At 64.5% G+C, this 26,247-nt stretch overlaps 2 protein-coding genes and 1 pseudogene across 3 annotated transcripts in view; 2 read left to right on the top strand and 1 right to left on the bottom strand.

Moving 5' to 3' along the window:
- BOP1 (BOP1 ribosomal biogenesis factor) overlaps positions 1-5,854 on the top strand; it is a 41,487-nt gene extending 35,633 nt beyond the window's left edge. The window contains exons 4-16 of the mRNA XM_038759949.1: positions 2,578-2,732; positions 2,855-2,972; positions 3,060-3,161; positions 3,250-3,462; positions 3,546-3,707; positions 4,014-4,094; positions 4,206-4,275; positions 4,360-4,492; positions 4,579-4,759; positions 4,860-5,148; positions 5,232-5,316; positions 5,398-5,505; positions 5,605-5,854. Of these exons, the coding sequence (XP_038615877.1) occupies positions 2,578-2,732; positions 2,855-2,972; positions 3,060-3,161; positions 3,250-3,462; positions 3,546-3,707; positions 4,014-4,094; positions 4,206-4,275; positions 4,360-4,492; positions 4,579-4,759; positions 4,860-5,148; positions 5,232-5,316; positions 5,398-5,505; positions 5,605-5,758 (1,851 nt within the window). The 3' untranslated portion in view covers positions 5,759-5,854. The remainder of the gene's footprint in view (positions 1-2,577; positions 2,733-2,854; positions 2,973-3,059; positions 3,162-3,249; positions 3,463-3,545; positions 3,708-4,013; positions 4,095-4,205; positions 4,276-4,359; positions 4,493-4,578; positions 4,760-4,859; positions 5,149-5,231; positions 5,317-5,397; positions 5,506-5,604) is intronic.
- An 81-nt stretch (positions 5,855-5,935) lies between these two features.
- The window catches only part of MROH1 (maestro heat like repeat family member 1), a 67,404-nt gene continuing 47,092 nt past the window's right edge, over positions 5,936-26,247 (bottom strand). For both annotated transcript variants that reach the window (XM_038759948.1, XM_038759947.1), the window contains 14 exons: positions 25,484-25,596; positions 22,133-22,285; positions 20,192-20,346; positions 15,026-15,191; positions 13,960-14,156; positions 10,316-10,453; positions 9,018-9,132; positions 8,712-8,858; positions 8,328-8,516; positions 8,070-8,225; positions 7,838-7,972; positions 7,624-7,726; positions 7,474-7,539; positions 5,936-6,272 (listed from right to left, as the gene is read on the bottom strand). In XM_038759948.1, the coding sequence (XP_038615876.1) occupies positions 6,187-6,272; positions 7,474-7,539; positions 7,624-7,726; positions 7,838-7,972; positions 8,070-8,225; positions 8,328-8,516; positions 8,712-8,858; positions 9,018-9,132; positions 10,316-10,453; positions 13,960-14,156; positions 15,026-15,191; positions 20,192-20,346; positions 22,133-22,285; positions 25,484-25,596 (1,919 nt within the window). In that variant the 3' untranslated portion in view covers positions 5,936-6,186. The remainder of the gene's footprint in view (positions 6,273-7,473; positions 7,540-7,623; positions 7,727-7,837; positions 7,973-8,069; positions 8,226-8,327; positions 8,517-8,711; positions 8,859-9,017; positions 9,133-10,315; positions 10,454-13,959; positions 14,157-15,025; positions 15,192-20,191; positions 20,347-22,132; positions 22,286-25,483; positions 25,597-26,247) is intronic.
- Positions 10,427-11,171, top strand: LOC119939928 (annotated as a pseudogene).

Genomic DNA, 26,247 nt, shown 5'->3' on the forward strand with positions numbered 1-26,247 from the left:
GAGGTGGGGGGCCTCGCCTGCCCATTCTCTGCCCGAGCCACGGTCCCAAAGGGGTTCCCTCCCCTGCCCTCTTCTCACTTCTCCTCTCCTCCCCTCTCCAGTCGGTCATCCGCTCCCCCGGCCCTTCTCCACCTACAGAGAGGCAGGTCCCGGGGCGGCCTTGTCTGCGGACAGGGGAAGGTCCCTGGGCCCTGCCCACCGCCATCCCGAGCAGGCCCCCGGGACCCTCCCCGCAGAGCGTCCGGGCTCCCCTCTCTCCGCCCCTCCACGTGGCCACTGTTGCAGGAAGCTGCCGGGGAAGGAACCCTGTAACTGGGGAGCCAGCGAGCGAGCGAGCGAGCCGGCCCAGCCCGGGGATGGGGATGGGGCGGGGGGGGCGGGGAAAGGGGGACCGGGAGGTGGGAGCCTGGGGCGGGAGCCTGGCCAGGAATGCTTGTCTCGGAATGCGGCTGCCGTCCTGGCCAACGGCTCGGCTTCCAGACGGGGGCTGGGGAGGCGGGGGGAGCGGGGAAGGAGGTGGTGACGGCAGCCCCCGTGCGTGGGGGGGTGGGCGGGCGGGGGGAGTCCTCAGCCCAGAGACACCGGGGATCCCTCCGGCAGCCTCTGTGCACCGTGGGGGGCTGAGAGGTGCCGGGAGGGAGTCCCCTCGGTGGAGCCCGTGGTGCCTGGGGAAGTCCAGCCCTGCTCCTCTTCCGCTCCTCCTCCTGCCAACTCTGCCCTCCCGGGCCCCCTTGGCATCTCTCTCGGGGTGCTGCCCCCGGAAGCCGCCCGGGCCCCGGGTCGCAGCTCTTTCCGTGCGGAGTCGGGGGGGCGGGCGGGTGGTCAGGCTGAGCCGAACGGGGACCCCCACCCCCGGGGCCGTCGGCTGCCCAGGTCTGGCCTCGGGGAAGGGGCCGGGGTCCCTCCCTCCCTCCCTGGGGAATCCTGGGGTTCTTGCGCTTGGTCACCCCCTCCCTCCGGCCCCCAGCCCCAAACCCCTGTCTCTGTCTGTCTGTCTGGGCCCAGGGGAGTAGCTCCCGCCGGGTGTTTATGGAGACCAGATGGTGGTGCCGGGAGGCGGCCTCTGGCCTCAGAGTGTCCCGCCCCGGGCAGCTCACACCTCCCTCCCCGGGGCCGTGGGGCCGCGCAGGCACCTGGAGGCTGAGGGGGGCTGGGGGGTGAGGCCGAGCCGGGGCCGCAGATGAGGCAGAGCCGGGCACGGGCCTCACCCCCAGCGGTTGGTTGGAGGGGGCTGGGTGGGGGTCGACCGTACCCCCCACCTCCCACCAACCGAGCCGAGCCGCCTGGGGCCCGTCAGTGTGCCGGGAGCCCTGGCGCGGGGTGCCAGCCGCATGCCAGGCGGGTGAGTGAGCGAGCGGTGAGGTCACCGGTGCTGCAGCCACTGCCCGGGGTCCCGGCCAAGGAATCCACAGTCGGTGGGGAGGGGGAAAGGGGGGCGGGCGGGCTGCGGGGCTGGCTTCCGCCCAGTGGAAAATGTGAGAGCCACCACCGGGCGTCAGAGGGACGGACGGACGGACACGGGGATGGAGGGGGCAGCCCCACCGCTCTTCCTCGCCCGCCCCTCAGAGTGCCGGGCTCGGCGTTGTGGGTTGAGGTTCCGACCCGCCCGGCCCGGAGGTCGGAAGCGGGGAGGGGTCCCTGGAATTTGGGGAGGGGCCGGCCCCTGAGTCCCAAGTGTGTAGCCCGGCCTAAGAGGGAGAGGCGGGGCACGAGGGCCCTTCTGTGCCCTCTTGCCCAGACGGCCTACCACCGGTCGCCTTGTCCCCAGAATCTTGGTCGTCTCTGGGCGGGCGGCCTGGGAGGGGCTCAGGTCCCGTGGGCTACCGGCTGCTGGTCCCCTATGAGTCCGACTCCCTCCCGCTTCCAAGAGGTTCTGGAGACGGCTGCTGGCCTGTCTGCCCATCCGTCTAACCATCTGCCCGCCGGCCTCCGCTCTCGGACCACCGCGGCCTCTGCTCCGCGCCTCCCTTTCCCGGGCTCCCCCGGCGACCGTCGAGAGCAGACAGTGACGGGGACAGGCCGGTCCATCTGCCTGTGCCCGCTGCCGTTGTGGGTGGATTTTCCGCCCTCCCATCCCTGTGCCAGGAGGGCACACCCTGAGGGCAAGGCTGGCTCCTTCCTCAGGAGATCCCCCCCGTCTCTGGCCTCACAACTTGGTCTCGAGGCCGAGGTGGTGACCTCTTCACTGGCCCCCCCATCTCGCCGTTCACCCTCTGACTCAAAGGGGCACAGGGGCGGGTGGGGCCAAGTCCGGCCCAGACTGGAGACCACGGCGGGGGCTACGTGTGTCCGAACCCACCGTGCATCACCAAACCCCCCTACTCACCAGACCCACCCGTGACATCGCCCCTCCTCCCGGCAGAACGGGCCCGGCGGCCGCCCTTCCATCCATCCGCGCGCTTTTCACCCATTTAGCTGGCCGGTCGCGGTCCCGCCCGGACCCCGATCGCCGTGCCCCGTTGGCACGGGAGGGGCGGGCCAAGCCGAGGAACGGCAGCGGTGTGGGCCCCTTCTCGGGGACGGGGCAGAACACAGGGTGGGCACGGGGGATCTGAGGGATGCCGCTCCCGCCCCCAGGACATCCGGAACACGGTGGGGAACGTGCCCCTCGAGTGGTACCAGGACTTCCCCCACATCGGCTACGACCTGGACGGGCGGCGCATCTACAAGCCCCTGCGCACCCAAGACGAGCTGGATCGCTTCCTGGACAAGATGGACAACCCCGACTACTGGTCAGCGGCCGGGCTTCGGTGGGGCGGGCGAGGGGGCGGGAAGACGACGACACCCGGGGAGGCCGCCCCCCTCCCGCCTCCCCACCGCCCAACGGCTCCTCCTCCCCTCCCGGCCCCCCCAGGCGCACGGTGGAGGACAGGATGACGGGCAGGGAGGTGAGGCTGACGGACGAACAGCTGGCGCTGGTGCAGCGGCTGCAGAAGGGGCAGTTTGGGGACGCCGACTTCAACCCCTACGAGGTAGGAGAGGCAGGGCGGGGCCGCGGGAGGGCGGGGGGGCGGCGCCGGGCGGGGGGCCGCCCGGGCCCTGACTCCGTCTCCCGTCAGCCGGCCGTCGACTTCTTCAGCCACGACGTCATGATCCACCCCGTGACCAACCGCCCGGCCGACAAGCGGAGCTTCATCCCGTCCCTCATCGAGAAGGCCAAGGTGACGGACGCCCCTTCCCTCCCCGCGCCCAGGTGGGGCCCGGCCCCACTGCCGCCCGCGTCCCCCTGACCCGGCCTCTGCGCCCCAGGTCTCCCGCCTGGTCCACGCCATCAAGATGGGCTGGATCCAGCCTCGGAAGCCCAAGGACACCACCCCCCGCTACTACGACCTGTGGGCCCAGGAGGACCCCAACGCCATCCTGGGGCGGCACAAGATGCACGTGCCCGCCCCCAAGCTGGCGCTGCCCGGCCACGCCGAGTCCTACAACCCGCCCCCCGAGTACCTGCTCAGCGAGGAGGAGGTGAGGAGCGAGGGCGGGCCGGGGGACCGGGAGGGCCCGGGGCCGCCCGGCGGCTCCTGACCGCTCCCACCCCCGCCTGGCAGCGGCTGGCGTGGGAGCAGCAGGAACCGGCCGACAGGAAACTCAGCTTTGTGCCGCGGCAGTTCCAGTGCCTGCGGGCCGTGCCCGCCTACGCCCGCTTCATCCACGAACGCTTCGAACGCTGCCTCGACCTTTATCTCTGCCCGCGCCAGCGCAAGATGCGGGTACGTAGAGCCGGCGACGGGCAGGAGCGTCCGGAGGCCCGGTCTGGGGCTCGGGCCCGGCTTAGACGCGGGGTGGGGCTGGCGTCGCCCCCTTGCCCGGGGGCCGGCAGATCGACCGACCACCCGGAGATGGACGGAGCGACGCGGCCGGGCAGAGCGTGGGGAGCCCGAGGGCCCCCGGCCCGGGTCGAGTGGCACGCATCGCCCGGGCTGCCAGGGGTGGGGGCGTGCAAGGCCGTGCTCCCTTTCTCTCGGGTGTCGCGGGGGTCGGCTTACGCTCCCTGCTCCTCCCTCTCCCACATCCAGGTGAACGTGGACCCTGAAGACCTGATCCCGAAGCTGCCCAAGCCCCGGGACCTGCAGCCGTTCCCTACCACCCAGGCCCTGGTAGGGACGGGCCGATGGCAACGGGGAGCGGAGACGGGGAGGACGGGGCGGGCCGGGGCAGGTCGGCCGCGGGCCCCCGCGGCCTGAGCGGCAGCCGTCCCTTTCCCGCAGGTTTACCGGGGCCACAGTGACCTGGTGCGCTGCCTGAGCATCTCCCCCAGTGGGCAATGGCTAGCCTCAGGTAGGGAGCCCAGCCTCGGGAGGGAGGGAACCGGGGGGCCGGCCGCCCCCGGCGCTCACTCACGGCCGAACCCCCCCCCCCCAGGCTCCGACGATGGGTCCGTGCGGCTGTGGGAGGTGGCCAGCGCCCGCTGCGTGAAGACCGTGCCCGTGGGAGGGGTGGTGAAGAGCCTCGCCTGGAGCCCCAACCCCGCCGTCTGCCTGGTGGCCGTCGCCGTGTGAGTGGCCCCCTCCCGCTCCCCGGCCGCGCCCGGCCCGACGGCGGCGGGGGGCTGAGGCCGGCGCTCTCCGCTCTCCCCGGCAGGGATCGGTCGGTGCTGCTGCTGAACCCGGGGCTGGGAGACCGCCTGCTGGGCAGCGCCACCGACCAACTCATCGGCAGCTTCGCGCCCCCCGACGAGCCGCCCCTGCAGCCGGTGCAGTGGCGGGAGCCCGAGGGCACTGGGCGGGACCAGGGCCTGCGGCTGACCATCCTCCACGGCAAGGTGCGGGGGCCGGACGGGCCGGGGCGGGCGGGCGGCGGGGAGGGCGTCCGGCGGCCTCCTCGCTCACCTCTCCTCCGCCCCCTCCCCTCCTCCACCGCAGCCCGTGAAGCAGGTGGCCTGGCACGGGCGCGGGGATTACCTGGCCAGCGTCCTGGCGGACAGCGGGCACACGCAGGTGCTGATCCACCAGGTGAGCCGCCGCCGCAGCCAGAGCCCGTTCCGCCGCAGCCAGGGGCAGGTGCAGCGCGTGGCCTTCCACCCCAGCCGCCCCTTCTTGCTGGTGGCCTCGCAGCGCTGCGTGCGCCTCTATCACCTGCTGCGCCAGGAGCTCACCAAGAAGCTGCTCGCCAACTGCAAGTGGATCTCCAGCCTGGCCGTCCACCCCGCGGGTGAGGGCCGGCCCCGCGTCTCCCGCCTCGGTCCCACCGCCGACGGCCCCGACTCCACGCGGTTCTCGCCCTCCCTCCCCCAGGTGACAACGTGATCTGCGGCAGCTACGACAGCAAGCTGGTCTGGTTCGATCTGGATCTGTCCACCAAGCCCTACAAAGTGTTACGGTGAGGGGCGGCGACGGCGGCCGGGGGTGACGGGGCGAGGGGCGGCGGGGACTGAGGCCGCGTCCCTCCTTCTACCTGCAGGCACCACAAAAAGGCGCTGAGGGCCGTGGCCTTCCACCCCCGCTACCCGCTGTTCGCCTCGGGCTCGGACGACGGCAGCGTGATCGTGTGTCACGGCATGGTGTACAAGTACGGTCCCCCTCGGGCCCAGGGCGGCGGGTGGGAGCGGGCGGGCCTCGTCCCCCCGGGCCTGACCGTGTCCGCCGGCTCGTCTCCCTCCTCTTGCAGCGACCTCCTGCAGAACCCCCTCCTGGTGCCCGTCAAAGTGCTGAAGGGCCACGCGCCCTCGCGGGACCTGGGCGTGCTCGATGTCGTCTTCCACCCCTCCCAGCCCTGGATCTTCTCGTCGGGGGCCGACGGCACCGTGCGCCTCTTCACCTAGGACCCCGGGGCCGGCGGGCGGGCGGGCGGGCGGGCACGCGCGCTGCCCATTAAAGAGGCAGAAGGGGCTCAGAAGTTGCCTGCGGTTTCCTACGGTGGCATTTGGGCGACGGGGGCAGAGGAGCAGCAGCAGCAAGTCAGGGTGGGGAACCGTCAACCACAGCCGCCATCAGCCGGAGCAGAGCGAACAGCTTTTATTTAGAAAGAAGGGGAGGGCAGCGCCATGCGGTCTGAGCGCTGTAAAGCCCCCCGGGCCGGGCCCGGCCAGGAGGGATTTGGTCTCAGTCATTGGTCCTTGTGGATACAGGGGGGCCAGAGGCTCGGGGAGCCCAGCTCCCCGCGTACACGCTGGCCCCCCGGGTGGCTCAGCCTGCAGGGAGGGCTCCGTATCGCTACTAGGCGAGGTGGAGGGCCGCGGGCCGGGACCCCTCAGGCAAACTTGACCAGGCGGCCCAAGGCCTCGGCCGCCTTGATGCGGACGGTGGGGACCGGGTCCTTCAGCAGTACCTGGAGGGCTGACCGACACAGACAAACATCAGGAGGGAGCGGGGCCCGACCCGCCCGTCGCCCCTTCTTTCCCGGCCTCCAGCTGGGAAGCTCTCTCTCTTTCCTGGGCAAGGCGCTTCAGGCGGCCTGGTGGGGCAAGGAGGGCACACGGTGGGGGGGCAAGTGTGGACCCCCCCCCAACCCCCTCCAGCTGGAAGCGGAGGCAGGATGGGCCTCGCCCGCTTCCACGGTAGCTTGTTTACACTGCGAATCTGTGAATCTCCATCCCTGCAAATCCCCACGGCCACTCAGCTCCCGAAACCTCCTGATTTATGTGCCGCGGCTTCCTGCTCAAGAAGTCTCAACTGCCGCCTCCAGCGGGGCGGGGGGTTCACCGGACATGGGCTGGGGGGGAGGGAGAGGGGAGGGGATGGGGGGGCGGCCGGCCCAGGGCTGGCCCTGTTGGAGCTAATCCACTCCCGGGCCCCGCCGCTGGCAAGCAGAGGCCTGCGTGTGCACACACTCCAGCTGTTTGCCCTGCCCCTGCCCACCCGCCCCCCGCCCCCCACCTCTCTCTTCCACAAAGCCCCAGAAAAGGTTGACGACTTTCCCTTTTTCAGTCCTCCTTCAGCTCCGCTGGCCCCTCTCGGAAGTTTCCGAGCGTTACCCGAGACTATGAGGTCACTCACTGTGACGGGAAAAAATCCCCGAAATCCAGGAAAAATCGCTTTTCCCCCACCGCGTGCCCCCACCCCGCTCCCCAGGGTAGGGGTGGAAGGAACTGGAAGAGCCCGGGCCTCCGGGGGAGCCTTGGTGGCAGATGCGCCTGTCCCCACTTACCAAGTCTGAGACACCTGCCCCTCGCCGTGGGAGCCGGGGCAGAGCCCGGGAGGCACTGGCAGCCTCCGGAGCCCGCTTGGGGCAGGGGAAGCTTCCCCCCGATCTCCCATCTTTGGAAATCCCTCCCAAGCCGCCCGTTCCCTTCCTCTCCCCGCCATCCCTCCCATCAGAGAGTGGGCAGACCCTCTCCTGGCACCTCCAGCCCCTGTAAGGGGCTTTCCTCGCCCAGACCGGCCTCTCCTGCCTCGATGGCAGGGCCCCGGCAGACACTCTCAAGGGGAGCCGGACCGACCGCGCCGGTCACCGAGGCGGGCCGGGGTGGGGGGAGGAGGACCAGCTCCGGCCCGGCAGGCTCGAAAGGGCTCTAGGTCAGCGAAAGGCCGCGCTCACCGGAGATGAGGTGATCCAGGTCCAGCTGCCAACAGTGTTCCCTCTCCCCGTGCAGGACCAGGAATCCTGAAGGCAGAGGAGACGGGTCAGGGGAGGGGAAGGGAAGAGGGGAGGGGGAGCCCGCGTCTCGGGGTGGGACGGGCGTCTCACCGACGAACATGGCGGCGGCGGCCCGGATGGCCTCCCAGCAGCTCTTGAAGTAGAAGAGGTTGGTGGCCACGAAGCGGCTCAGCAGGTCGGGGAAGCTCTGCATCTGCGGGGCGGCGGGGGCGGGTTGCCGGCTCGGGGTGGGCTGCCCGGGGATCCCCGCACCGAAGGCCGAGGACGGGCGCCCGCCCCCCCCCCGACACCGGCCGGGGCTCACCAAGTGCTTGCAGACGTCGTTGAGGAACTCGCCGTAGTGCAGGCGGTGAGCCTCGGGCCGGAGCATCTGGAAGGTGGCGTCCAGCTCCTGGCAGGCCATGTTGGGGCCGCACATGCGCAGGGCAAACCTGCAGGCCTGGAGGAGGCGGGGAGCGGGTCCCGGGTGTGAAGAGGGGGGCCCCGGGCCCGGTCCCCCTCCCCGCCCGGCCCCTGCCCCCCAGGGGGCCGCTCACGTCGACGACCGCGGGCTTGGGGTCCTGCAGGTGGAGGAGGAGGGCGACCAGCCCGCTCACGATCTGCTCCTGGAACACGTCCTCGCAGTTCCCGTGGCAGAACTTGTTCAGGTTTCCGAACAGCTCGACCGACGACTTGCGGAAGTCGGCCTCCTCCTGCCGACGGCACGGGCCGGGTGGGCCGCCGCCCCGCGTGGGCCTCCGCCCGCCCGGCCCCCCGCCGCCCCCGTGCCCCACCCCCGGCCCCGGGGGGCTCACGCTGTCGAAGAAGGGGCGGATGCGGATGGCCATGTGCAGCAGGAGGGAGCGGGCGTCCTGCTCCTCCACGTGGGCCAGGAGGAGGGACAGGCCGGCCACGGCCTCCAGGGCCACCGCGTTGTGGGGGTCGTCCTTGTCGTCCAGCCCGTTGATCATGGACGTGAGGAGCTGCGGTCCGTGTCTCCGCACCTGGCGGGGGGAGACCTGCTCAGCTGGGGGGTGTGTGTGCGAGCGGCGGACCCACCGGGATTCCCACCGCATCCCGGACGGGGAAAGACGCCGCTCCCCTCTTGTGTTAATCTGCCCCCTGCCACGAGTTTTGGCGGGGCCCAGGGTGGCGCCGAGGTCGCCCCGGGGGTCGGGTCTGTCCCCGTGCCCGCTCACCTTGTCCGGGGCGCTGGTGGCGATGTTGGCCAGGCCCCTCAGGGCCAGCCTGCGCACGCAGGCGCACGGGTCCCGCTGCCGCCCGGTCATGTGGTCCAGCAGGGGCTCCAGCAGGGGCAGGTCGTTGACCACGTTGCTGCCGAGCAGCTGGAGGGCGGAGCAGATGCTGCTGGCGGGCGGCCGCTCGCCGGCCCGCCACCCCCAAAGCCGGCGTCGGCAAGAGGCTGCCCGGACCCTGGATCCCGAGGCGCCGGGTGCGCTCCCCGAACCGGCCCCCGCTTCCCCGGGGGGCGGCTCCGTCCTCACCTCGGCGAAGAAGGCGGTGGCCGTGACCCGCTGGATCTCAAACACGCTGTTCAGGATCGGGGCCAGGGTCTTCACCACCATGGGCAGGCGGGGGCCGGCGTGCTTGGCCATGGCCCTGCGGGTAGAGGGACACGTGTGTGAACGCCTTCGCCTCCGGAGCGGAACGCGCCCGGCCCACCCACTCGTCCCCTCCCACCAGCCGGCCGGTGGTGGGGCGGCCCGCTGCCCACAGGGGAAGGAAACAGGTGCCAAGTCTGCCAGGACTGACTAGGGCAGGGGGGGACGGGAGAGGTCTAATAATACTGACTCGGTGGTCACTTTGAGTCCCTGGGGGGATTCCTCCCTCCCTCCGGGCCCCCACTCCTCCCAGGGACAGCAGGTGGTCAGCAAGCCGGCATTGGTGGGCCAGGGTCTTATATTTTATATAATGGCATTTATTAAGCGCTTACTATGTGCAAAGCACTGTTCTAAGCGCTGGGGAGGTTACAAGGTGATCAGGTTGTCCCACGGGGGGGCTCACAGTCTTCATCCCCATTTTCCAGATGAGGGAACTGAGGCCCAGAGAAGTGAAGTGACTTGCCCAAAGTCACACAGCTGACAAGTGGCAGAGCCGGGATCTGAACCCATGACCTCTGACTCCAAAGCCCGGGCTCTTTCCACCGAGCCACGCGGCTTCTCTACCCTCAGATAATAATGACAGTATTTGTTAAGTGCCTACTATGTGCAAAGCCCTGTTCTAAGTGCTGGGGAGGTTGCAAGGTGATCAGGTTGTCCCACGGTGGGGGGGCTCACAGTTTTAATCCCCATTTTACAGATGAGGGAGCTGAGGCCCAGAGAAGTGAAGTGACTTGCCCAAAGTCACACAGCTGACAGCGGAGCCGGGATCTGAACCCATGATTTCTGACTTCGAAGCCCGGGCTCTTTCCACTGAGCCACGCTGCTTCTTCAGGCCCTGGCTGCTGCCCAGTGACTGTGGGCAGAGTGTTGCCCATGTCGGGGCGCCAGGGTCCTTGCTGGCACAGCGGGTCAACCCTCGCTGCCAGGTGGGGTGCGGGGGGCAAAGAAGATGGGGTGATGGGGTTGCCGCTGCTTGGCTCTGGGCTCTGCTGGGCACGAGGCTCACGCGTGGGAGAGCGGGCAGAGGGAGCAGGGACCTTGGGCAGGCTGTCTCCTGTGCGACCGGGCAGGAGTCCTTGCTCCCCGCCATCCCTCCGGCCCCAGGGGAAGGGTCACCCTCACTGGCCCTCCGGACACTGGAAGGAGAGCGTGACTGAAGTGGGGTCTGACCCCTCTCTCACCTGGCGAGCTGCGCTGTGCCCTCGGGGTGCCCATCCAAGGTGGTCATCAGCTCCCAGCCTCCGGCCAGCCCCACGGCCTTGACCACCTCTTCGCCACCCCCGCGGAGTAGCATGGCCTGCAGGGTCTCCACGGCGCCGCTGTAAAGAACGATCGACCGGACCGTCGGTGGGCTCTAGTGGGTAGCGGGGGTGGCCACAAGGCATCCTTCCCCGCCTCCCCAGCGAGCTCCCGAGGGCAGCCCAAGACAGTAAAGAGAGAGCGGGCGATGGGCAGGCCAGCCAGCCAACATAAAGGCCGGAGGAAGGCGGGTTGGTTTAAGAGGATGGCAGAGAGGACCAGGCCAGCTGGGTCTGGGGGACCTGGGACCAACTGTGACGTGGAGCCAAGCCCAGACAACAAAACCGCCCCATCTCCCTACTCGCCAACCCCGCTGCTTCCCAGCGGGAGAGGCGACGCTCCCCACGCGCCAGGGGTGCCAGGCGTTGCCCTCATCTAGTCCCTCGAGGCCCGCACGGGCAGGGCCAACCGAGGGCCGGCCCGGGACCGCCAACCCTCCTGCCTCTGTTGGCGGCGGGGGCGGTGCGGGTCTTCTGGTCTACCTCTGTCCCGCTCCCCTCTGCGCCGCGAGGGTTTTCCGCTCCGTCAGAAGCGGGGGTCGCCAAGGAGCCCCGAGGCGCCTGGGGATGCAGTAATGAGGCCCAGGCTACCTGGGGCCCTCGCCGGGTGCAGGGCGGGCGGGCGGCCGGCCGCACAGGGAAGCGTCCCTGCCAGCCAGCACCCAATCAGAGCACCCGCCTCCCTCTGCTCCACTGGGGCGCGGCCACATCTGGGCTGTTAATTTTAATTGTTCCATAAAGCGCCCAGCCGTCCTCACCGCTCCCCTGACACCTTCCGGGCCACGTGTGGCGAGCTCTGCCCAGCGAGCTGCCTGGCACCTGGCCCGGGGCTTCGGTCCGGCCCACCAGGTACGGCCAGCTGCCCGCAACGGGATCGGGGCACGACACCGGCGCGGCCTGGGCCTCCTCATCCAGCTGGGACACCCCCTCCGGACCAACCCTCCGCCCCAGGCCCTATCAGGCCCCCGCCAACGAGCGCTTATCCTAGCCCATCTTCACTACTGTGTGAGCCTCCTCGCGGACCTCCCTACCTCCTCTCTCCCCCAGCTCCGGTCCACACTTTATCTGCTCCCTGCCCATCATTTTTCTGCACGACCGTTCGGTCCATGTTTCCCCACTCCAGAACCTCCGGTGGTTGCCCATCCACCTCCACATCAAACAAAAACTCTTCACCGATGGCTTTAAAGCATTTGATCACCTTGCTCCTCCTCCCTTACCTCGCTGATTTCCTACCACAAACCAGCGTGCGACTTCACTCTAGCACCAACCTACTCGCTGTACCTCCATCTCATCCAGCACGCCGCCGACCCCTCACCCGCGTCCGGCCTCTGGCCCGGAGCATCCCGCCTCTTCGTATCCAAAGAACGATCGCTCTCTCCCCCAGCGCTTAGAACAGTGCTTTGCACATAGTAAGCGCTTAATAAATGCCATCATCATCATCATCATCATCATCTCCACCTTCGAAGCCCTATTAAAGTCACATCTCCGAGAGGCCTTCCCCAAACCCTCATTTCCCCTCCACTCCTTGTGGCGGGGTGTCTCTACCCACCGACCATTGAACCATCGAAGCACTGAACTCTTCCCAGCACTTAGTAGAGTGCTCTGCCCGCAGTAAGTGCTCAATAAATACCATTGATTTCCCAAATGCACCCTGCTTCCTGCCCCGGGTGAGCGGCTCCCAGGACCTCCCGACGCATGGTCGGGAACAGGAGCGGGAGGTGGCAGAGGGGCCTGGGGTGTCAACCAGGAAGACCAGGGATGCCCACAAGAACTAACTGCGCGCTTCTGGCTCCTGCAAAGCTGCAACAGCGGGAAGGGAGAGCGGGCCTTGTCCCGGCGACCCGCCGGTCTCTAAGGATGATTTCCCACCGGGAATCAACTCCGGAGGGCAGCCCAGAAGACTCACACCCACGCACGCGCTGCTGGGGGGTCCGGCCCGCGCCGCGACATGTGGTCTAAATCGAATCCTAATCAGTCGGCCGCACCGCTCTCCAGCACAATAACCTGCTCCCACTCACTGAGCCTCTGCCGCCGGAAAAAACCCACCGTCGGAATCGGTGGCGGCTTTCCAAGCTGGAAACGGGGCCTATGGCTCCGCATCTGGGGCAGATACAACCGATCCAGACCGATCAAACCCATCGCCGGCCCAGGCGTCTATTAGCAATGGAAATTAGGCTCTGCCCGTCTCCCCATTAGAAGAGATGACTCCCGGTGGGTCGGGGGTCCGGCCACACCTTCTGGCCGAGCCGCCCGGCTCCTCCAACTGATGAGGGAGTTGCGGGGAAGAGGGGCGGCGGGGATTCCGGGGGGAGTGGCAGCAAGGGCGCACGAGAACCCCCAAGAAGGCGCCACGGGTGGCAATCGCGTGAGGCCGCCTTGGGCAGCCGACTTCTATGCCTGATGGGGAACGGTTGAGTAGGAAGAGGCCTGGCTGGGCAGACGCGGTCGGGGTTGGCGCGTCTGCGGAACTGATTTCAGAAGCTTGGAGCTGAGGGGCTCCCGGGGCGGGTGCGGGGAGAAGGACGGGGGGAGGAGGAGGAGGAAGAGGCAGGACTCATATTTCACGGGAGTCGTCACGGCCCCGGGTGTGCTGCCGTCACTCAGGGGCCCGGCCCCTAGCACGTGCCAAGCAGACGCCCGCCAGCTCCGCTCCCGGCGAAGCTCGGGGCTCCTCCTTTCCCGGGGGTTCAGCGGGGCTGGACGCCTCGAGGGCCCAACTGAGAAAATCCCTCTCGGGCAGGAAGCCGCTTGGAGGAGAACCCCCCAATCCCCCGGGAGCCCCCGGCGGGCCAACGCCACCGGACCGGATGCCATCCAGCCCGGAGATGGAAGACAGCGCGGGCGAGCAGCCCGAGATGGTCAGGGATGGGCCGACTAACGGCCCTATCGTCTCGGAAGTCCCAGATCCGTCTGTCACCCAGACCCCTCGTGAGCTCCTGGGCCGGGCCGGGTCCCGGGGGAAGGAGTGCCGTCTGCTCCCACACGGACAAGGATAAAGAGTTTCCCGGAATTGGCTCCGGGCCGACCCACTTGCCGCTCCAGCGGCGGAGCTCTGGCCCTGGATCTCCCGGCCTCCGGGAAAGGTCATCACCTCCCGCTGCCCTGGGGGGACCCGCTGCCATGGGGCCGGGACCAGAGACGCCCCGCACCGCCCCGGCCTTCCCTTTTGGAGGCAGAACCCGGGTTTGGCCAAGAGCAAAGTCCCCTCCCCGTCCCGAGTAGTTTGTATGATGCCCCCCGGCCCCAGCCAGCCCTGAAAGGGAGGGGGAACACGAGGGAGAGCTGGGAGGGGGAGAGGAGGAGATCCATTACCTCCGGAGTAGCGTCCCCCACCTGGGTAAACCCTGCCTGGGTCTGGCGAGTATTATCCAACCATCACAGCCCCCCACCCCTCAAACCTCGCCCCCCCCCCCCCCCCCAACCGCCGCGGCCCGGGTGATTATGTTTACGAAAAACAAAAATCAGTTCCACATGGCAAGGGGCGGGGAGCGGAGCGGCATCCCCGAGGCAGCTGGCCGAGGCGGTACCTGCAGGGGTCAAGGGTCCTGGGCCCTGGGCTGCAGTGGCTGCTCTTCTTCTCCCTGGACTGGAGGCCCCTGGGGAGCTGGACGCCCACCGTGCAGCTGACCCGCAGCAGGAGAGTCACAAACAGCTCCGGGTAAAGCCCCAGCACCGCTGCCCCAGACTCCGGAGCAGACATGATCTCATACAGAGCACATGTGGCCTGGAGGGAGAGGAGTGGGGGGGAGAGGGGGAAGACAGAGGAGAAGGGGGGAAGACGGGGATTAGAGGAAGGATCTTCTACCTGCCCGCGGGACGGAGCCCGGAGAAAACCAGACCCCGTCTCCGATTCCGGCTCCCTAACGGGCCGGCCCTCCCTTCCCTCGGGAGGCGGCGATATCAAAAGCTGGAAAACCGGGCACCGGGCCTAAAAGCCACCGTTGCCACGAACCCTGCTTCGGTGAAGCCCGAAAGCCCTAGGAGCTAGGAGAGCTCCGGGAGGCCGACTTCTGGCTGTGGGGGCGGAGAGGGACCGGCTCACGTTTTATAAGCAGGAAGGCATCGCCCGTGGGCAAGCGGGGGATGAGGCGCAGGGAGCTGTAATGAGGCCACCCCCCCGCCCCTCGCCTCCCCGGGCGGCTAAAAAAGCCAGGGTGGGAGGCAGGGACGGAGTGTCCCCTTTCAGTGTGACGGATTCCGTCCCCTCTGAACCCGGTCCTTCAGAGAGGGAGGAAATTTTCACAGCTGCTTTCCTGCTTAAAAAGCTGCCAAGCTGAGTTTATTTTTTTTTGAAGGGATAAAACGCAAAACGATCTCCCCGGGGGATGAACACCTGAGAGGCTTTTTATGGGCCTGTGGATTAATGCTAATAGGCATTATGCGGGCCACGCTGGGTTCCAGAATCGGGGGCGGGCACGAGAGCCCTGGGCGACGGAAATGAAGAGAGCGGGCCAGGTGGAGGGATGGTCAGGAAAGCCTCTCCTGGGGGGCTGGGGGGAGGCGGAGACTCCAAGGACCAGTCCCCCAGGCCGGGGGAGGAGGAGGAGGACGGAGAGCAGGAAGCCCGGGAGGAGGAGAAGGGGACCCACTCACGGCCAGCGGGAGGACGGTGGCGATCCGGTCGTAACTGCTGCTCAGGAGGGAAGGTTTGTTCTCTTTGAAAGGGACGTCTTTGTTCATCTTCTCCAGGAGCAGCTCCAGGATCTGGCTGGTCAGGCTGGGCTCCAACGCCAGGGCCCTCCACATGGCGCACACATGTCTGCAGGGAGCAAAGGGAGGCAAACGGAGGCTCTCTCTGGGCCCGGGGTCAGGGGTCAGGAATCGGGCGGCTCGTATGTCCCCCATCCCCCCTCCGACACCCCTATCTGACCTCCGCTGCCGGCAGACCCTAGTCCCGGGGAGGGCCGATGGCTCGGGGCCTGGGGGAGGTCGGGCAAGGGCTTCCAGGGAATGCTCCCCTTCCCCCTCCCACCCCACCGCCAGCCTGTCCGCCGGGCTGACCTGCGGCAAGCGGAAGTTCCCCCCCGAGGACGCGCCAACCGGGAAGCACAAGTCCCAACCGGGCCGGCCGGTCCGGCTCCCGTTAGCCTGGGGCCCTGGCCTCTGCTCCCTGGGAAGGGGACGAAGCCGGCTCGGGCCTCCCACGACTTCCATCTTCCCCTGAAGGGGCCGGGACAGAGCGGCAGTTGGCCTGGACCCAGAACGGGTCTGAACCGGTCTGACCCGGGGCAGGGCCAAACGGTCAAGGGCCCCTTCCCCCGACTCCGCGTGGACAACACACCTGCTCCGCACCTGCCGGGCACCAGGGAAACACCTCCTGATCCCAAACAGGATGAGACGGGGAGGCGGGGGGGAAGCCCAGCCCCGGACTCTCATATACCCACCAAGTCGGACCCCGCGTGTCCCCGGGACATTTTCACATCAATCCTCTCCCTTTTCTCCCCACAGCGGCCTTGCGAGGCGGAGAGAGGCGGAAATGACTATCCACTTTCTACGGGTGAGGAAACAGAGGCTCAGAGCGGGAGAGTCACTTGTCCAGGGTCACAGAACTGACCAGTGGCACAGCTGGGACTGGTGCCCGGAGGCTCCTGACCAGCAGGCCGGTACCCCTCTCCCCGTCGGGCCTGAACCAGGTATGTTGGGGATTTTGCCTCCCGCTCCAGCACGCCTGACTCCGCTGCTCAAACTGAGCTTAATGATCTGAGTGGGACGATCTCAGCCCGTCAGGCCCGGGGGTTAGCGGACACCAGAGACCAGCTCCTCCACTGACACCTCTCAGCTAAGGAAGTCAGAAAGTCTGAGGCTTTTTTTTTGCCTATCATTTACCGCAGAGCCGCTCCCTCTCCCCAGAACCTTTCTCTTGGCACCAATCTGAGAGCAAGAGGATGTGGCCCGGGGCCTTGGGAAGATCTGCTGCCTCGGGTCTGGGGAGGGGGCATTCAGGGGAACCTTCATCTGGCTCTCCGTAGCCCTTATCCTCAGGACCACAGTCGCACGGTGGCAGAGGGCCTCCAGTATATTCCCGGCCTGAGTAGATGGCGAGGGAAGGTTCAGAGGTCTCAGCTTAAAGGGCCAAGGTGGACGGCCGGCAGGTGACCACTGCTTTCAGCCTGGCAACAGAACCCAGAGGGCCCTGGGGAATGCCTTTGGGATCGGAGAAGTGGTTATTCAGAGCCAAGTGACCACCTTTTGGCCTTAAGATCCAGCCGAGGGGCCTGGAGAAGTCAGAACCCCAGAGAGCAACGAGGGTTAAAGAGAACGGGGTGGGGGGGTCCTCAAACCGCAGACTTTGACTGCCTTCCCAGACTGAGCCCCTTCCTTCCTCTCCCCCTCGTCCCCCTCTCCATCCCATCTTACCTCCTTCCCTTCCCCACAGCACCTGTATATATGTATATGTTTGTACATATTTATTATTACTCTATTTATTTATTTATTTTACTTGTACATATCTATTCTATTTATTTTATTTTGTATGTTTGGTTTTGTCCTCTGTCTCCCCCTTTTAGACTGTGAGCCCAGTGTTGGGTAGGGACTGTCTCTATATGTTGCCAATTTGTACTTCCCAAGCGCTTAGTACAGTGCTCTGCACATAGTAAGCGCTCAATAAATATGACTGATTGATTGATTGATTGACTGGCAGTCCCCCCTGGGAGAACCGGCTTCCACCCGCAGCCAAGAGCAGGAGAGGATTCGGAAGCAACAGGATCCCATTTGCAGGCACCCACTGAAGCACGAAGGTAGGAATTCAAAAGAAACCAATCCTTCCTCGGCAGGAACTCGTTCCCACGGGAGGCTGGGCGGGCTGAAGAAAAACCGGTCAGCGGGACCAAATATCGGTAGGGAGGGACAGTTCTGGAGGTTGGCTGGATGGTCCATCCCAAATTCCGATAAGGACCACCATCGCCCGGGTTCCTCCAAGAACCCGGGCGCCACTGCCGGAGATGGAATGGCTTCACCTAGGCTTTTATTCTCAGCTGCTGGGGCAGAGCCCGCGGACTTGGCCGCATCCGTGACAGGGCAGTGCTGCCGTCAGAGCCTTGAGCGGATGTCAAGGTCCCTGAGCAGAGAATGAGAGCCACAGACCACTTAGCCCGTGAGCCCCGACCGGGACTGCGACCGACCTAATTGTCCTGTACCAATCCCAGCGCCCGGAACGGTGTCTGACACATAGCAAGCGCTTAATAAGTACCATAAAAACAAAATGACATTGGACACATCTCCCTGAAGAAACGGGCAAAGGGCAGCACACTGCGTGTAGCTCCGTGGCAGGAGCCCAGGCTTGGGAGTCAGAGGTCGTGGGTTCTAATCCCGACTCCGCCACTTGTCTGCTGGGTGGCTGGGCAAGTCGCTTCACGGTGCCTCAGTTACCTCATCCGTAAAATGGGGATGAAGACTTGTGAGCCCCATGTGGGACAACCTGATTACCTTGTATCCCCCCCCAGTGCTTGGCACATAGTAAGCGCTTAACAAATGCCATCGTTGCTGTTGTTGTTGTTGGTCTCTACTCTTTGAGAGACCCTGGACGGAGTTATTCCACTCCAGCACTGCCCACTGATTGTTGCCAGGCCGCTGCAGGGTGGCACAGAGCGAAGCAAAGAGGAGCTGCTCTGGGGTGGCACAGAGGGAAGAGTGGGCAACGCCGTAAGGACCCGTAGCCCGGTTTCATCCACTATGCCCAAGCATATGACCCCTTCGGGCCGCCTGACCTCTGGCTTCTCTCTAGCAAGCCCGCTTCCCGAGTTCATCAAGGCGGCCGAAGTCTGTCCGACGGTGATTTTTCAAGACCGGGGAAGTTGGGTTACGGTGTTTCCAGACCCTTGGGAGACGCGGCCGATTATAAACACTCTCAAAAGTCATCCCGGGTCTGATGGGCATAGCGAGTCCTCTCTCTCAAAGCCCAAACGAGACGGAGGCCACGGGCCACTTGAGAGGCAGCACAGCGCTACGACCTGCTGCAGAGGCTCGACGCCTGTGCTGCTGTGAAATCCGAAGCCGGCTGAAATCGGAGCTGGAAATGGAGCTGAAAGATGCCGCGGAATTCCACTACCTGGGCAGCGGGTGCACTCTTGTACAGATGGGACTAAGGAAAAGGGAATCCGGGAGGCCACCGAGTCCTTTGAAAGACGGGCAGAGGGAGGTGGCGGCAACAAGGCCAAGGGCTATGCACCCAACTGAAGGTCAGCAAGGCTCCAACAGTCTCATCAGCTTAGTACAGTGCTCTGAACACGGTAAGCACTTGATAAATACGACTGAATGAAAATCAGCGTTATCCGCGAGCCAAACGCCGCGTCAAAGCGTGACCCGGGAGGCAGAAGCTTGGAACGGAGCCGACTCGCCGCCGTCCGGGCAGTGCTGGCTGCAGTCCGGCTCCTCCGGACGGGCTGGTGGAGGGGAATGGATGATGGCAAAATATTGGCAGCCAGCAGGATGGGCCGAACAGACACCGAGGATGCGCCGGAGCAATTTCGGGTCAGACGGGGGCAGATGCGCGGTGCCGAGGACCGAGAGCCGGAGCTACGCTAAGCTGGCCCGTGCCCGGTGGAACTGTGGAGGCCGCGTCCACGTTCGGGTTTGGGTGAGGCTGGGACCCCGAAGGACAGGCTTGACGGGGCGCCTAGGTGGGCACCGCAGTCTCGTCAACTGCACCGGCATTCTGGAGAGGGCTCAAGGAAGGCGATGGCCTCTCCCAGAGAGACGGGCAATGAATCCAGGGGCTGGGCAGGCTAGCCTCCACCAAGGTCTGGGGCCTCCCCAAAGACAGCCCCAGGGCACCCACCCTGGGAGCCTGCAGAGCTCTCCTGGGGCCAGTCTCCAGGAAGCCATCAGCAGCCTGGCTCGGACACAGGCTAAGGGGGCAGAAATGTGGCAAGGTGCTGGAGAAACTCCCTCGTGTTCAGGGCTGCTCCCCTGCTGGCATGCCCAGATTCTAGGAAAATGCCCCCGTGGTGCTTAGAAAGGAAGCAAAACCACCGAAACGGAGCAATCCCTCAAACGCAGTCTCAGGCTCTTCCCGTCGCTGGCAATGGGGAATAATAATAATGATGATGGCATTTATTAAGGGCTTACTATGTGCAAAGCACCGTTCTAAGCACTGGGGAAGTTACAAGGTGATCAGGTTGTACCACAGGAGGCTCACAGTCATCATCCCCATTTTCCAGATGAGGTAACTGAGGCCCAGAGAAGTGAAGTGACTTGCCCAAAGTCACCCAACTGACAATTGGCAGAGCCGGGGTTTGAACCCAAGATCTCTGACTCCAAAGCCCGGGCTCTTTCCACTGAGCCATGCCGCTTCTCCTTCCTGGGGAAGCCCAGGAAGGGTTAGGAAGCACGTAGAAACATCAATTAGCCATCTCTGGAGTCATCAGCTAGGTTCCTTGCCCCGGCTGGAGAAGCCATCAAGCTGAGAGCTCACCCGCGGGACCCTCATCCATCCCAGACCGGCACGGGGAGATCTCCGCGGCCCAGCCGAGAAGCTCCAAGGGGCTACGCAAAGGCGAGGGAACCGAGGAACCCTTAGGAAAAGATGAGGTCGGAGCGGGGCCAAGTCGAGGGGATCCTTGAGCCGCCACACTGAGAAGGGGAAATTGGGGAGAGGGGCTCGGCGCCTCCCCGAGACCTGCGGCCCGCTCTCCCGGTTGGGACGTCATGGCCGGCGAGCGATCGGCCAGCTCCATGCAGGTCACGGCGGCCCCAACCTAGACCCGGGTTACGCTCTGTGGCCCGGCCCCGGCTCAGCTGACCCCACAGGGCGGTCGGTACCTGTCGAACGGGAGGGCGCTGGCCAGGAGGCTGCCCACCACGGCGGCCTTGTGCTGGGAAGCCAGGATGTAGACGGTCTGCTGGGCGGCCTTCTGCACGTGCTCCTCGGAGACCTCCTGCAGCTTACTGTGCACCAGCCCCACCATCTCAGGCACCTGAAGAGGAGAGCAGGAATGCACCGTAACCTTCAGCTTCATCACTCCGAGGCCCCGCCTCCCCTCACCTGTGTCCGGTGAGGTGTGCGCCGTCCCATCCGGTCCCCCGGGGCCCCAACTACTTTGCATCCGGAGACAGAGAACCCGCCGTCGGCAGCTATACGTGGGCCTCGAAATCGTGCCCCTGACTGCCCTTTGAGCATCTCCTACTTCCTCTAGCGTGAAAGGTGGCCGCTGCCACCTTCTCGTCTCCCCCAGCCCTAAGGGCTGCCCCTTCTTAGGACACCGTGGGGCTGCCAGGCTCAGGGAATCAAGCTGGGGGTGTGCTCTCTCCATCAGGCTTAGTCCCCAAGGTGCGGGGAGTCCATCAGCCAAGCTAGACGGCCCTCAGGCCTTTCCCCGCCTGCCCCAACCTCTGAAGCCAGACTGTCTGATGCTCCGTCAACATCCTCAGCCAAGCAAACAGACCAGGATGCTTGTTCTATTGTCCCCTGCCAATGCTCTGAACACGCTAAGCGCTCCATAAATACGCCTACTGACCGACTGGAGCTCGGGAGGGGGACCGTGGCTCCCGGGCCCAGAGCTGCGAGCGGCAGGCCCGGCCCCGGCGCGCTCCCTGCCCCCGGCTAGGCTCCCGGGCCTCGCGGGCTCAGTGGGGCTTAGCGTCGCTTCAAGTTTCAGGATCTGGGCTCGGCTGGCCGGGACCGAAAGGTGAGTCACATGGAAGCCGGAGCGGTTGCAAGGAGCCACTCGATCGGGGGGGTGCGGGCGCAGGGCCTCAGCAAAGGGAGCAGCAGGAAACCCAAGAAGGGAAGGGAACTGGTGTTTCCAATTATGGCCCCCAAACAGCGGTGGGAACCGGAGGAGAACTTGATCCAAAGCTTAAGGACCGAGCGAGGGGGAAGCCAAAGCCTTATTTCTGCACGCCTGGCCGCCGGCAAAGCCGAGAGCCCCCTGGCCCGGGACCTCTCTGCGATGGAACTTGGCCCCAGCCCGGCCCCGAGCCTTCTGTTCAGGGCTCCGACAGGCCCCTCTTGGCCACCTCAAAGGGAAGATGCTCCACTTGCTGGCCGCCACTGGTCCCTTTAGACGGTGTTGGCTGGGACTGGAGGCCCCCTGGCCTGACAAGTGTTGGCTGCTCCATCCTCCAGGACCTCTCCAGGTTACGGCCCAAGGGACTGGTGGGAGGGAGGACGCTCCTCACCTTGCTTCGATCCAGAAAAAACTAAGGGCCAAATTCACTATCCCGGGGCTACTGGCAGACGCCGGCTGGGCCGCAGGCCCTTTGGAGCTGCCAATCTTGGGGCTTATCCCTTAGATAGAGGTCAAGCAACAAACAGGGGAGAGGCTCAGAGTGGCCTGGCCCAGCACCAGGCACCCAAAGTTTTGGGCTGCCTCCTGGCTCTCTTCTAGAGAGCTTCCAGGACTGACCGAGGCCTATGGGGTGTAATAATTTTATTTTATTTTGTTAATATGTTTTGTTTGGTTGTCTGTCTCCCCCTTCTAGACTGTGAGTCCACTGTTGGGTAGGGACTGTCTCTATGTGTTGCCAATTTGTACTTCCCAAGCGCTTAGTACAGTGCTCTGCACATAGTAAGCGCTCAATAAATACGATTGATTGATTCTAGGGCCCCCCAGCACCCCGACTCCAGCAGGTACGCATCTCCACCCTCACGGGATCCCGACGGCCACACAGGCCCTGGGCTCCCCGACACAGCGGCCACCCCCGACCCGCACCGCGGCCCCCTCCCTCCCGACCACCACGGGCCGGGCGGCGGGTACGGACCTTCTCCAGGAGCCCCGAGCCCCGCTCCTTCAGCAGGCAGTTGATCATCACGGTGGCCGCCCGGGAGCAGTTCTTGTCCACATCTCCCAGCGCCTCGAACATGACGAACAGCAGGCTGACGAGCTGGTCGGGGGGAAGCCGCTTCCCGATAACCTGGCAAGGCGGGGGAGAGGGTCGGAGGGGGTCTCAGGGAGAACCGCAGGTACCGCCTCCCCGAGACAACTGGTCTCGCAGTCTCCCTCCGGGTCCCTGGGGAGCGGGAAGGGGAAGAGACCGGCTGGGTCCTCTAACCTGGTGACCCAAGAAGGGAGCGGCACAGGGCCGGCTCGCCCACGGCTGGCTGCCGTGGGGCGTCCCAACCACCTGGGCTCCGCCTAGCCTGGTCCTCTTCGGATGAACATGTGAGCGTTGGCTCTAATCTTCCCAGCCTGCCTGGCAGGGGCACGCTTTCAGCCCACGAGGGCTCGCTGACCAGGCTGGGCACATCACCACAGCCTCTGTGGGCTGGGGGCTCTCACCCACCTGCCAGAACCCAGAGCCCTCTGGCCGGGCTGAAAGCCCAAACTTACTATGCGTTCAGCACTGTACTAAGCACTGGGGTAGATACGAGACATAATAATAATAATTTTGGTATCTGTTAAGCGCTTACGATGTGGCAAAGCACCGTTCTAAGCGCTGGGGAGGATACCAGGTAATCAGGTTGTCCCACAGGGGGCTCACAGTCTTAATCCCCATTTTACAGATGAGGGAACTGAGGCCCAGAGAAGTGAAGTGACACAGAGCTGACAATTGGCGGAGCCGGCATCTGAACCCATGACCTCTGACTCCAAAGCCCGGGCTCTTCCCACTGAGCCACGCTGCTTCTCCGATATTCAGGTAGGACACAGACTGTGAGCCCCACGTGGGACTGGGACCAAGTAAGAAGGAGTAGGAGTGAATCCCCATTTTACAGATGAGGAAACTGTGGCACAGAGAAGTTGAGTTGCCCAAGGTCACACAGCGGACAGGTGAGGGAGATGGGGTTAGAACCCAGGGCCTCTGACTCTCAGCGCTGCACACTTTCCACGAGGCCTCGTTTCTTCCCTGGAATGTCACTTGAAAAGGGTTGGGGGGATCCTGGGAACAAGGCGTCTTGCGTAAACCAGACCAAGCACTTGGCAAGACTCCAACCCACTCCTTCAACCGCCCTTATCCCGCTATCTTCGTCTCGTGCCTGTCCAGCGGGAATCTAATACAGCGCTCTACACCCCATAGGCCTCGGTCAGTCCTGGAAGTGTTGAGGACGACAGTTGAGGCCCCAGGCTTAGCTGGTGAGGAGTTTTTTGGCTGGCGCTCAGCCTGGGACACCACCGAGGCCAACTTCTGGCTCCCCAGCTGCTTGAGGGCCCAGGTGGCAGGTGGGACTGGAACGCTTTTCAGCAGAACCCCGGGGCTCCATGTCACCACCCCTGTTCTGGAACAAGGTCTTGCCCTCGGTCGCTTGGGTTCGGCTGCAACAAAGCCTGCGAGCTGGGGCCTCTGGGAATATGCCCCAATTTTCGGAGCTCAGCCTGGGCACCTGGGAAAGGCGGGTTGGGCTCCCAGGACCCACCGGACAGATTGGGCAGGGCCCAACCTAACTCCTCCCTACAGCTCGGCGGCCAGCTGGTCCCAGACACCAAGGCCCTCCGTGCTCCGGCTCCGGCACCATTTCCGAACCTCCCTACCCCTCCACTTCCCTTCTGGAAAGGGAATTTATTACTCTATTTATTTTACTTGTACATATCGATTCTATTTATTTTATTTTGTTAGTATGCTTGGTTTTGTTCTCTGTCTCCCCCTTCTAGACCGTGAGCCCACTGCTGGGTAGGGACTGTCTCTATGTGTTGCCAGCTTGTACTTCCCAAGCGCTTAGTACAGTGCTCTGCACACAGTAAGTGCTTAATAAATACGACTGATTGATTGATTGATTGACCTTGGGCCGGTCACTTCACTTCTCTGTGTCCACATGAGCTCAGCCGTAAAACGGGGTTGAAGCCTGTGAGCCCCATTTGGGGCAGGGACTGTGTTCAACCTGACAAACTTGCATCTACGCCAGTGCTTAGGACATGTTTGTACGGATTTATTACACTATTTATTTTACTTGTACATATTTATTCTACTTATTTTATTTTGTTAGTATGTTTGGTTTTGTTCTCTGTCTCCCCCTTCTAGACTGTGAGCCCACTGTTGGGTAGGGACTGTCTCTGTATGTTGCCAGCTTGTACTTCCCAAGCGCTTAGTACAGTGCTCTGCACACAGTAAGTGCTTAATAAATACGATTGATTGATTGATTGGAACAGGGCAAGCCTTCCCTCCCACCCGCACCCGGTAGCTCCGTTTTCTTAGCCGAGAGAGAGACCAGGATCCAGGGAGAAAGGTGCCGGGTTTGCCGGGATCATCGGGGTAGGAGAGCAAAGCCAGACTTTTGGATCATGAGGGGTAGGAAGGCAAAGCCAGACTCTGGGCATGGCCTGCTGCAGATTTCTGTCCCCCCAAATCCCGGCCACGGTGGTGGCTGGAGCCCATGGTGGGGAGACAAGCCGGGGGCAAGCTGGGCTCGGCTCTCCCCAATCAGATAAGAGGAAGTTGAGGAAAGAGCCGGAATATTCACGGACAACCGGTCTGGAACTGGAAGGCTCTTTCCCTTGGCCTCCTTTCTCTGCCATGCCCGTTCCAAAACAGACCTCAAACTTCCTCCTTCCCCTGGGACGGAGGCCACCGGGTAGGGACTGTCTCTATATGTTGCCAACTTGTACTTCCCAAGTGCTTAGTCCAGTGCTCTGCACACAGTAAGCGCTCAATAAATACGACTGACGATGAAGTAAGGTGGGGGGCAATCTGAGGCTGGCTCTCACCTCCCGAGGACTCCCCCTTCTAGACTGTGAGCCCGCTGTTGGGCAGGGACCGCCTCTCTATATTGCCAACTTGGACTTCCCAAGCGCTTAGTCCAGTGCTCTGCACACAGTAAGCGCTCAATAAATACGATTGACGATGATGAAGTAAGGTGGGGGGCAATCTGAGGCTGGCTCTCACCTCCCGAGGACTCCCCCTTCTAGACTGTGAGCCCGCTGTTGGGCAGGGACTCTCTATCTATATTGCCAACTTGGACTTCCCAAGCGCTTAGTCCAGTGCTCTGCACACGGTGAGCGCTCAATAAATACGACTTTATGAATGAATGAATGAATGAATGGATGAATGAAAGAGTAGATAACTATGGCCTGGCACGGGGAGAAAAGGTGGGGAGGAAACGAGGAGAGGAGGAGGAAGAGGAGGCCGCCCTCGGTCAGGCGGGGCCCAGGTGGGACCGTAAGCGCTGGAGGGCAGCCTTACCGTGGCGATACTGAAGCAGGTACGGAAGAGGACCGAATAGTCCGGGTTGACCAGGCCATCTTTCAGAGGGAGCAGCGTCTCCACCAGGTTGTCCCTGTGATCTTGGGCGAAGCCTGCAAGGAGGGAGGGTTTCCAAGAGCCGGGCTGGGCCGGGGCGGCCCAGTCCCCAGGCTCCCTCCTCGGTGGCCGGGACGGGACGGGAGCGCCCCCTTCTGGACCCGGTGGCAGCTGGGCCCTGGCCGTACAGGCGCGGGGCGGCGCGGGGCGGGGCGGGGGGCTCCCTCCTCAACGGGGTTGGGGCGGAGATGGTGCCCGGCCAATTCCCCCCCAACCCCAAGCGGGACGGGGAGCCCGGGCTGAGCTCGCGTCTGGAGCGGTGCACGGGAGCTCCGCCAACCACCGGCTGGCTTCGGCCCGTGTCGGGGAGGGAGGAAGACTGAAAAGAAACCAAAACGCCCCACCCTCAATCCCCAGGCAAACGCCGTGGGGCTACGGTTCTCTAGAGGAGGTGGGAGTTTTGCTCTAGTGGGGATAATTATAATAATTCTGGTATTCATTCAGTCGTATTTATTGAGCGCCTACTGTGTGCAGAGCACTGGACTAAGCGCTTGGGAAGGACAAGCTGGCAACATAGAGAGACGGTCCCGACCCAACAGCGGGCTCACAGTCTAGAAGGGTATTTATTCATTCAATCGTATTTATTGAGCGCTTACTGTGTGCAGAGCACTGGACTAAGCGCTTGGGAAGGACAAGTTGGCAACATA

This window comes from Tachyglossus aculeatus, chromosome 18 (assembly GCF_015852505.1).
Source record: "Tachyglossus aculeatus isolate mTacAcu1 chromosome 18, mTacAcu1.pri, whole genome shotgun sequence".
Lineage (NCBI taxonomy): Eukaryota > Metazoa > Chordata > Mammalia > Monotremata > Tachyglossidae > Tachyglossus > Tachyglossus aculeatus.